This window comes from Mobula hypostoma, chromosome 22 (assembly GCF_963921235.1).
Source record: "Mobula hypostoma chromosome 22, sMobHyp1.1, whole genome shotgun sequence".
In the NCBI taxonomy this organism is placed as follows: domain Eukaryota; kingdom Metazoa; phylum Chordata; class Chondrichthyes; order Myliobatiformes; family Myliobatidae; genus Mobula; species Mobula hypostoma.
In genome coordinates this window covers 49,317,883-49,329,979 of record NC_086118.1, presented here as the reverse complement: position 1 = coordinate 49,329,979, position 12,097 = coordinate 49,317,883, and the positions used below count along the sequence as shown (strand labels likewise).

Below are 12,097 nucleotides of genomic sequence, written 5' to 3'. Positions count from 1 at the left end.
CATGCTTCAGCATCTCATTTGGGTTAAAGTCTGGACTCAGACTTGGCCATTCCAGCACAAATTTTCTTCTGTTTAAACCATTCTGTTGTTGGATTTACTCTTGTGTATCGGATCGCTGCCTTGTTGCATCATCCAACTCCTATTAAGCTTCAGGTGATGGACTGCTATCCTGACAATTCTTCTGTAAAATGTCTTGATACAATTTTGAATTAATTGTTCCCTCGACGATTGCAAGCTGTCCAGGCCCTGAGGCAGCAAAGCAGCCCCACATCACGCTCCTCCTTCCACCATGCTTCACGGTTGGGATGAAGTTTTGGTGTTGGTGTGTAGTACCCTTTTTTGTCCAAGCATAGCAGTGTGCACTTCTGCCAAAAAGTTCAATTTTTGTTTCATGTGTCCATAGAACACTGTCCCAGAAGCGCGATGGAACATCCAGGTGGTCTTTTGCAAACTTGGGACGTGCAGCAAAGTGTTTTTTTTTGAAGAACAGTGGTTTCCTCTGAGGTGCCCTTCCATGAAAACCATCCTTGTTCAGTGTTTTTCTTATTGTGGACACACAAACAGAGACTCCAGCAAGTTCTAGAGATTTCTTAAGGTCTTTTATTGTTTCCCTTGGGTTCTTTGTCACCTCCATCAGCATTTCACTCTGTACTCTTGGTGTGATCTTTGCAGGATGCCCACTCCTAAGGAGAGTAACAACAGTACCAATTTCCTCCATTTGTAGACAATTTCTCTTACCGTGGACTGATGAACACTTGGGTCTTTAGAAATGCTTTCGTAACCTTTTCCAATTTCATGCATCTCTACAATTCTTCTTCTAAGGCCCTCTGAAAGCTGTTTTGATCAAGGCATTGTGCACCTCAGAAGATCTTTCTTGAGAAGAGCAGACTCTGTCAGTAACCTGACTTTGCATGTCTTTCTTATAGGGCGGAGCACCTGTACAAACCACACCACCAATTATGGTGTGGTATTGTAGAAGGCATTGCCCAGAGGTCCACATATTTTTTGAACCTAGACTGTGAACGATTAAACAATATGTTCAATAAAGAAATGAAAAGTACAATTGTTTGTGTATTATTAGTTTAGGCAGATTGGATCTGTCTATTATTGTGACGTAGATGAAGATCAGACGACTTTTTATGAGTAATTAATATAAAAAACAGGTAATTGCAAAGGGTTCACAAACTTTTTTTTGCAACTGTAAATGCAACTTTGGTGTGTAACATATGAAACCACTGAACTCAACAGTCAAAATTCATTGATAGCATTGTGAATATGCTACATCATTCATAGCTTTTGGAAGATACCAAAATGCCCTCCATTTAATTTGGACAGAATGTAAGTAACATTCTATCTGCCTAAGCAATTGACCACTGACTGCATACAAGCTTTGATAATAAATTTGTTTTAAATGTTAAGTAACAATAGATAGAGTTTATCACATCTCAACCAACTACAAAGACAGTAAAATTCAACTTTAGTTATTTTTCATCCCAGACAAGTGCTTGAAAGAAGTAGAAATTCACTACAATCCCAATATGTTACATAAGTATTAACACAGAGGAAGTGGAAAAAGTACACAAGTCAGTGCAATTTGAAGGTATCAGAGTTATACAGCACTGAAAAAAGGCCTTTAAACTCAACTAGGCCATGTCCACCATGTTGTGTTCATATGCAATATACAACATAATTCTAATTCATCTGGATACTGAATCTAAGTCTGCTTAAAATAGATGGTTAAGTAGGGAAAAAAAAATAGCTGATTAGATACAAATTAGACTAAATTAGTTTTATTTCCACATGTACATTGAAACAGACAGTGAAATGTGACATTTGCATCAATGACCAACACATTCTGAGGACTGTACTGAGGAAGCCTGCAAGTGTTATGCTTCCAGTGCCAACATGTGCCCACAACTCACTAATCCTAACATCTTTGGATGTGAATAGAAGCAGGCACCCAGAAGAAAACCATGTGGTCACAGGGAGAAAGTACAAACTCCTTACAGGCAGCAATGGGAATTGAACCCTGATTGGTGACCGCTGGTGCTATAACGCATTGCTCTAACCACTGCGCTACTGTGTCACCCCATACAGGCAACAGATACAGGCTTATACAAGCAACACTTACATAGGCAACTGAATACACATGATAGATTAAACCTCAGCTTATTTGAAAAGTGAATACTACACAAATTGAGCCTGATTCCGTGTTAAACTTTCACAATGATTCTCCTAAAACCGATGATAGATTTCCACCTAACATGCGCACACACACAATGCTAAAGGAACTCAGCAGGTCAGGCAGCATTCATCAGGAAGAGTCTCAGCCAGAAACGTTGACCGGTTACACTTTTCTACAGACACTGCCTGACCTGCTGAGTTCCTCCAGTGTGCAGCGCTTGGATTTCCAGCATCTGCGGATTTTCTGTTATAGATTTCGACCTAGTAGATCTATCTCTACACATTTCAGAACTGCAACAGTACAATAAATTTTCTTATTTCATATGAGCTAAATCCTACTTTAATGACACTTCTACTTTGACATTCTCCACTGCTTCACAATTGTCATGTTTTTAAGATATAATACTTCCTATTGCATTATATTGAAGCTAATGCTGTAATTTGGTAAAAGTCACACAATTACAACAATTTGCCAAAAAAATGTTGAAAAGCAATTCTTTAATCATGTTGACAGGTGAAAATAAGACACAGCCAGAAAGTGCTACTCCAGAACAGGGACTCACAACTCTTAAAAAAAGCAAATATCGAACTGAAACATGTGGCCCAAAGGTGAACTTGATGAAGTGTGTGACAGAAAAAGCTAATCTTTATTCTCTAGAACTTCAAGAGTGCACTTAGTCTGAGAACTCAAAGCAGTTAGACAATCCTTTTTCCCAGCACTATCACAAACTACAATCACCTCCTAATTCAAAATCAAATCACACCCAACAAGATCCTGATTGTGTGTCAAGTCGCCCTTCACTAGAAGAACAATACTCAAAATGTTATAACCCAAACAATATACAATTTCAATGTAGACCCAAGACCAAATATGGCACTGCATTCACCTCCATGTTTTGTACATTACTCATTACTTCAGAGAGCATGCCAAGTGCCCTTTTCTTAGTGTCTTCTGTTGACTTTCAACAATCTGCATTTGACCACAAAACCGCTAGAGATTGCAAATAAAACATGAAATAGCAGAGTTAGCTCTGCTAAAGAATCATAAGCAATGTTGACGTGGCTCCCTTCTCAGATTTCTGCAACCTGATTTCTCGGTCAAGCTTCTAGTTTAAGATGGCACTGGTGAAGCTCCACGACTAATTATCAGCAGTAAACAAAATGAAGGAAACAACTAAAGACTTCATTAATAAAACTTTCTGGTAAACAATCACCACAAATAGCCTGCAGCTTCCCTTTGGACATGGAGGTGATTTGATGTGGTAGAACCAAGGCGAGGCAGCGGGCCCATCACCACGAGCAAGGAAAGGTTCGAGGTTCGATCGATTTAAGTGCAGGGCCGAATTGGGAAAGTCGAGTCCAGGCCCAGTTGAGGCAGTCAGGTCCAGGCCCCAAAGCATATCGAAGCAAACGGAACCCAATGTTTGTCCGATGATTTAACTGCTGGGTTGAAATGGAAAGGTCGAGTACAGGCCAAGTTGAGGCAACGGGATCCAGGCCCCAAAACATATCGCAAAAACAAAACCCCATGTTTGGATGACGATTAAAACACCAGGCCAGATTGAAAAGATCAGAATGTCAGGGCCAAAGTCGAGGGCCTAGCTGGTTCAGCTCGCTGCTCTGTGACGTTTACTTGCCTCTGTGCTGAACTGAGGCCGTGACTTTGTATCTACTGACAGACTCTGTTTCCTGAACACCATTTGCTTGCTTTTATTGTTTGCATGATTTGTTTTTTCTCTCTGCACATTTGTTTTTTTTTTAAAACAGGTTGTATCGTAGTTCTTTGTTTTGTGGCTGCCTGTAAGGAGATGAATCTTAAGGTTGTATAATGTACATACTTTGATAATAAAGGTACTCTGAACTTTGAGATAAATTTCTAAACAATACTTCTCACTGAACACTTACATTGAACTATATCCAATGACTTTATATTTTGGGTACTTGGTGCTCTGTACTCTAGAGCGTAATAGCATGGAAACAGGACCTGTGGCCCACTGAGTCATCACCAATAATCAAGTATTCATTTACAATAACCTCACATTAATCCTTTTTGTTTTTAAATCTCATCAACTACTCCCATCTACACACTAGGGGTAATTTACAACAACCAGGTAACCTACCAACACATCTTTCAGATGCGAGAAGAAACCTGAGGAGCCACGTGAAACCGATATGGTCACAAAGAGAACATGCAAACTCCAGAGAGCACCCAAGAACAGGGTTAAAAACAGGTCTCTGGCACAGAGAAACAGAACCTCTAACGTGCTGCAACACTATGCCACCCTACTCTTCAAGTATCAAAAATTATTCCAAGGTTATGCTGCTGGCCACTTACACATTGAGATACTTATATCATACAACCACTGCAAGTGTATAAAAGCCTTACTGAACCACCACCACAAAAACCAAGTGATTTCCACAACAATACTGAGTTGCCATTCTTTAGAAATGTTGATTATTCAAAAATGCACTTAATGCAAAATTATCATTAAAGTTGAAGACAAAGGTCTTTTTTAGAAGCCACAATTTGGCAGGTATATCATGATAAAATCTACAAAACTCCACTTATTTCAAAAATAAATATAAGGGCTGGTCAGAGGCTCGAACTTTTTGGACGGACTTAGAGACGGCTGAGGTCGGGTGCTTCCAGGGTGCTGCATCGGCAAGTTTGTAGCGCTGGAGGTTCATGGCAGGGAGAGCTTCTCCCTTCTACCGTCTGTATGAGATGATGAGGCTATCGGGACTTTGAGACTTTTTTTTACCGTGCCCATGGTCTGCTCTTTATCAAATTACGGACAGGTGTCCCCCGCTTTTTGAACGTCGCTTTACGAAACCTTACTGTTACAAAAGACCTACATTAGTTCCCTGTTTTCGCTAACAGATGTTTTCGCTGTTACGAAAAAAAGCAGTGCGTGCCCTGAGCAGCTGCTCTCACCCAGATTCGGAACTGCATTCTAGCCGGCATTGCTTCAACACGTGCCGGTGAGCATCCGTTAGCAAGATGAGTTCTAAGGTATCAGAAAAGCCTAAAAGGGCGCCTAAGGGTGTTACACTTAGCGTAAAACTAGACATAATTAAGCGCTTGGATCGTGGTGAACGAAGTAAGGACAAAGTGAATTTGGCTTGTGGAAGTTGACGAAGATTATGTTGACACGAGGAACTCTGCAGATGCTGGAAATTCAAGCAACCCACATCAAAGTCCTGACAAAGGGTCTCGGCCCGAAACGTCGACTGTACCTCTTCCTATAGATGCTGCCTGGCCTGCTGTGTTCACCAGCAACTTTGAAGATGATGTTGAAGAGGTTTTGGCATCCCATGACCAAGAACTGATAGATGAAGGGCTGATGCAATTGGAAGAGGAAAGGATAACAATCAAAACCGAATGTAGTAGCAAACGGACTGAAAGTAAAGTCGTCTAGGAACTGAATGTGAGGCAACTGCGTGAGATTTTCACTGCAATGATAAAGTACGACTTTAATTTTGAAAGGGTACATTGGTTTAGGGCATATTTGCAGGATGGTTTGAGTGCTTACAAAGAACTGTATGATAGAAAAATGCACGAGGCTAGCAGTCAAGCAAGCCTTCCACATCAGCCCCAATAGACAACAAACCTCGACCTTTGACATCGAGGCAGGCAGACATAGAAGATGACCTGCCTGCCCTGATCGACGATGAGATGACACCCCAGTGTCCCACCACCCCAACCCCCAGGCCACAGAGAATGCAGCGGTAGCCGGGACCCACCCAGCACATCTTTAAGAAAAAAGCCGAAATAAACAAGCTAATTAACCAGATTGCATCGCCTCTGATCTGGGCCGACATTCACATGCCGGGCGGCACCTAATTAATTAGCTTGTTTATTTCCACTTTTTTTCTTAAAGATGTGCTGGGTGCGTCCCGGCTACCGCTGGACTGCTGCATTCTTCATGGATCGGTATCGGTTGGTGGCCCGGAGGGTGGGGACCACTGCACCACCCCAACCTCTGACAACTCAGCCTAACACACCATCATCAGTGTGCTCAATGTCTTCCCGATTCCGGTAAGTGATACTACACTGTACATACATTATTTCTACTTTATATAGGCTGTGTATTTTAACGTGTTATTTGGTATGATTTGGCAGCTTCATATCTTAAAGGTTACCGGAGAGAGTGTTTCTGCCGAGACCGCTTCCGCGAGGTTTTCGCTACCGAGAACAGTGCAGCAATGATTGTGGAGAAGTATTTCTACTTTATATAGGCTGTGTATTTATCATCATTCCTCCTTTTACTATATGTTACTGTTATTTTAGGTTTTGTGTGTTATTTGGCATGATTTGGTAGGTTATTTTTGGGTCTGCAAACGCTCACAAATTTTTCCCATATAAATAAATGGTAATTGCTTCTTTGCTTTACAACATTGCGGCTTATGAACCGTTCCATAGGAACGCTCTACCTTCGGATGGCGGGGGAAACCTGTATTGCTTTGCACTGTTGTAACTATATGTTATAATTATGTGATTTTTGTCAGTTTTAGTCTTGGTCTGTCCTGTGTTTCTGTGATATCATACTGGAGGAACATTGTATCATTTCTTAATGCATGCATAATCTAAATTAAAGGTCCAGTCACAACCTAATTTAATCACAGTGAGATAATTTTACAACCGACACCCAACGCACAAAAGGTTTAGGTCTAATATTAAACCTAGTCCATCAATATTTACAAGCCTGTTTGATTACACAAAAGGATCGATGTCAGATGATATAAAACAAAACTATTTGACATCAGAGCAGAATTAGGCCATTCACCCCATCAAATCTGCTCAACCATTCAATAATGTCTGCTTGTTTTTAAAACAATCCCCATTTTCGCACCCTCTCCCTGTAACCCTTAAACTCTCCCCACAGCCAATCAAGATCTCATCAATCTCTGACTTAAATACAACTAATTGCTTGATTTCCAGAGCTGTCTGTGGCAATGAATCCTACCGATTCACCACCTTCTGGCTGAGGAAATTCCTCTCCATCTCAATTTTGAAAGGACATCACTTTACTCTGAGGCTCTGCCCTCAGATCCTAGGCTCTGCTACAAATGGAAACATCCTATCTCCTCTCTATTCCGGCCTTTCAGTAGCTGGTAGGTCCTAATGTGATCACCCCTAATTTTTCTGAGTCCAGGCCCAAAGACAAAAAACATAGTTCAAACTTTAAATCCTTCGATCACTCTTCTGAACCTCCTCTGGAGCCTCTCCAAGGTTTTCCTGAGACGTGAAGTCCAAAATTGTTCACAATATTCCAAATGCAATCTGACTAATGCCTCATGAAGCCTCAGCAGTACTTCCTCAGACACCCAAGTCCCTCTGCCCTTCCAATTTCAGAATTCTAAATGTTCTAACGACACGCAGCACTGTAGATTATGGAAATCTGGAACAATACACAAAGATGCTGGAGGAACTCAGGGGGTCAGGAAGAACCTATGCAGGGAAATGGACAGTCAATATTTCAAATCAAGATCCTTAACCTGGATTCTTTCAGTATTCAGTAGGTGACAAAATCCTACCTTCAGTAGGTGTCCTACAAAATCCTACCTTGGCGCCTCACCAAGGAGTGACACTGGCCGAACTTCAGTGAAGTACGGCCGAGATTCGTTCTCTGGCAGGTCTAACTTAGCCATGAAGGTGATGTTCCTTCAGTATACTACTAGATTAGATCTAGTAGTAGGATCGTGGCTAGCTAGGTCAAGGAGGTAAGCATGCCTTTGCTACTTTGTAGGTTATGCTTCTTCAGGCAAAGGCTGCACCCAACGAGGACGCCGGCAGCAGGGCGTCTGATGGTGTCTGTGGCAGATGAATCCAAAAGGGTCAGTGGTACAGCCACCTTGGTGGCATGCAGAGGAACCTGAGTGCTGGTCATCGGATGGCATCACTAGACTAGTTAGTCGTCACTGCTGGGCAGCTTCCTTATCCGCTAAGTCTGTTACAGTTCTGTGTACCACTGAGCATCCGATTTGGAAGCCCAGAGAGACTGTATGGTGGGGGCATGACACCGTGTGTCTTATTACTGTGCAAGGCGTGTTAAAAAAAATCTCAGCAGAGTCAACATCGAAATCGATGGACAGCCAAAGGGGTGTCAATGAGATCCTCTCTTCACCAGTCCAGATGAAGGATCTCAAACCGAAACATCAACTATCCATTTCCCTTCATAGATGGGGTGCCTGACCTACTGAGCCCTTCTAGCGCCTTTGTGCATTGCTTTAAACGTTACTTTTTAATTCAAAGCACATCTGTCCTTGTTCACTGCTCTAAAAGCAGAGCTGTAGGGATAGGATATGGGAAGTTTTACTGTAAGAGGCATATGGCATACTTGCCTGTATTAGTCAATGCACTGGGTTCAAGATTCAGAAAGTTACGTAACTTTATAAAACTCTGGTTCAGCCCGATCTGGAGTAATACATTCAGTTTTGGTCGTCACATTACAGGAAGGATGTAGAGGATTTGGAGAGGGTGCAGAAGTGATTTACCAGCATGTTGCTTGGATTAAAGGATGTGCTAATAAGTGGTTGGACAAACTTGGTTTGTTTTCCCTGAGTGGTGGAATCTAAGGGAAAACCTGAGAGACGTTTACAGAATTATAAGAGGCATAGATATAGTAGACAGCCAGTATCTCTTTCCTGGGGTCAACATGACTAATACTACAGGGCAAGTATTTAAAGTGCGGGAGTAAATTCAAAGGAAATAAGAGGGGCAAATTTATATATATTTTTAAAAGAGAGCGGTGGGAGTCTAGAGTGCTCTGCCAGGGAGGCAAATACGTTAAGAGGCATAAATGTGCAGAGCATGAAGGAATATAGGCATGGTGCAAGAAAAAGGGATTAGTGTAGTTAGGCATCTGATTACTAGTTCAATTAGTTGGGCACAACATAGTGGCCTGAAGGGCCTGTTCCTGTGCTATTTGGAGTCGACCTGCCCCGAGGTGAGTAACCTCCAGCTGGTCAGGGTCGGGAAGGGACGAAAGCCAGCTCACTGGAGCAAACGGAACGAGTTAACTTACCCGGTCCTTCATGCGCCAGCTCTGTGTGACCGCTTTGGAGCCCTCAATTTTCTCCGAGTGCCGCTTCTTCATGAAAGCCACGGGCAGGTTCCAGTCGGTCACGTCGCCGGGCTCTCCGCGCAGTACCTCTTCCAGCAGGCTCGCCCCGGCCATGCTGCCGGCGTCGACCCTGGCCCCGCTCGCTGCAAACGGGAGGCTCGCCCTGGCGGGCCGGGGAAGCGAGAACGCCTCCAGCTGAAGGTCGCGCAAGTGGGAGGAAGCCCTCCTGTCTCCGCCACCAACGGCTGCGATGAGAAGCGGGCGGCTCGCCGGCCCGCTCAGCTCACCCTGAAGGAGGACGCCATCTTCACCGAGACCAACAGCCACCGCGTCCCTACGGCAGCGCGAGTGGCTCAAACGCGCAACGACCTCCCGACTCCGGCAGGCTCACTACCACACCCCGCGGCAAGCTTACCTGCGCTGCCCCGCAACCACGCTACTTTATCTCAGCGGTTATTGTACTTTATCTAATACACTGCTCCTAGTTAGTTAACGCTGACTAATCGGAATAAACAACATTATATTGCGTATACCAACACTGTTGCGCAATTACAACGGACGTTTCTGTTCTAAATGTGTTCTTTCCAATATTGATAATTATATGTTTCTCATGAATATTGTACCTCTACGCCTGTGATGCTGCTGCAACTGTTTTTCCTTGTGCATGTGTATTATATGCACTTGAGCACATGACAATAAGCTCATGAAGTCGAAAGTACGACAGAAACAGGCTCTTCAGCCCATCTAGTACATGGCAAGCCATTTAATCTGCCAACTCAAATGGACCTGCATCGGAACCATAGCCCTCCATCCCTCCTACCATCCATGTGCCTGTCGTCGAAGTCGAGTTTGCATGCTCCACCTGCACAGGCAGCTCGTTCCACACTCGCATGACCCTCCAAGTGAAGAAGTTTCCCCTCATGTTCCCCTTAAACTTTTCATGTAACACGCACGGATTGCTGGGGCAAGTCAGGCAGCACCTATGGAGAGGAATAAAGAGTCGGCACCTCGGGCAGAGATCATTCGTCAGGACTCCTCCAGCATGTTGTGTGTCTTATTCCAGATTTCCAGCATCTGCAGAATCTCCTGTGTTTACAATGAACTCAGTTGTTTAACTATGCCTACATTTTAGGTGATTAGTCAAAGATCATGTATTAAGTACATTTACACAAACTCTATTTACTATACAGGCTCAGTCAATTTAATTTTTACTGTTACGTTAAATCATTCTGAAGGAGAACCTGTATTTCTTTAGCACCTTCCACAACTGAGAATATCCTAACATGTTTCGCAACCAGTGAACTATGAGTCCGTCATTGTATGAAAACTGACAGTAATTTTTACACAAGTTCCCACAGTCTGGATGGTCTCTCTGGGTGATGCCAGGAAAATGATGGCTAGGAGCACTATCCCTTCTTGGAAAGACCACTGGACCTTTTGTTTCCACATTGGAGATTAGAAAGCGACTTGGTTCAACGTTACATGCAAAAGACAGCACGGAGTAGCACTCCATTGCTATGACAGTGGAGTATCTGCCTGGATTATGTGCTCAAGTCTCTGCATGAGACTTGAGCCAACAAATTTATAACTCAAGGTTAAGGTGAAACAAAGTCAATGTTGGCAAAATGTCATAAAACCGTAAAACAAGGGATCAGAATTCTGCCATTCGTCCCATTGAGACTTCTCTGCCATTCCATCATATAACCATATAACAATTACAGCACGGAAACAGGCCATCTCGGCCCTTCTAGTCCGTGCCGAACTCTTACTCTCACCTAGTCCCACCGACCTGCAGTCAGCCCATAACCCTCCATTCCTTTCCTGTCCATATAACTATCCAATTAAACTTTAAACGACAACATCGAAGCTGCCTCAACCACTTCTGCTGGAAGCTCGTTCCACATAGCTACCACTCTCTGAGTAAAGAAGTTTACTTGACTTTACTTGTTGAACAAGACCTAACTTGTTCAACCTTTCTCTGTAACTTAGGAGATGAAACCCAGGCAACATTGTAGTAAACCTCCTCTGTACTCGGTGACCAGAACTGTACAGAATACTCCAAATTTGGCCTTACCAATGCCTTATCCAATTTCAACATTACATCCCAATTCTTAAACTCAATGCTCTGATTAATAAACGCCAGCATACCAAAAGCTTTCTTCACCACCCTATCCACATGAGATTCCATCTTCAGGGAACTATGCACCATAATTCCTAGATCCCTCTGTTCTACTGCATTCTTCAATGTCCTACCATTTACCATGTATGTCCTATTTTGATTAGTCCTACCAAAACGTAGCACCTCACATTTATCAGCATTAAACTCCATCTGCCATCTTTCAGCCCACTCTTCTAACTGGCCTAAAATCTCTCTGCAAGCTTTGAAAACCTACCTCATCATCCACAACACCACCTATCTTAGTATCATCTGCATACTTACTAATCCAATTTACTACCCCATCATCCAGATCATTAATATATATGACAAACAACATTGGACCCAGTACAGATCCCTGAGGCACACCGCTACACGCCGTCCTCCAATCTGACATACAGTTGTCCCTCTCAATCCCATTCTCCTGTCTTCTCCCAGTAACCTTTGACATCCTTACTAATTAAGAACTATACCAACCTCTGCTTGGAATATGCCCAATGACTTGGCCTCCACAGCTATTTGTGACAATGAATTCCACAGATTCACAATCCTCTGGCTAAAGAAAATTCTCATCTCTGTACCAAAAGGATGTCCCTGCATTCTAAGGCTGTGTCATCTGGTCTTAGGTTCACCTGCAATAGGAACTATCCTCTCCGCGTCCACTCTGTCTAGGTCTTTCAATATTCTGTAG

General features: G+C 43.1%; 1 protein-coding gene across 1 annotated transcript in view; it reads right to left on the bottom strand.

Annotated features, from left to right (window-relative positions):
* Nucleotides 1–9,626, bottom strand: part of rptor (regulatory associated protein of MTOR, complex 1) — a 500,247-nt gene extending 490,621 nt beyond the window's left edge. Inside the window, exon 1 of the mRNA XM_063030532.1 lies at nucleotides 9,213–9,626. Coding sequence (XP_062886602.1) covers nucleotides 9,213–9,365 — 153 coding nt within the window. The 5' untranslated portion in view covers nucleotides 9,366–9,626. The remainder of the gene's footprint in view (nucleotides 1–9,212) is intronic.
* Between the last annotated feature and the right edge of the window lie 2,471 nt (nucleotides 9,627–12,097).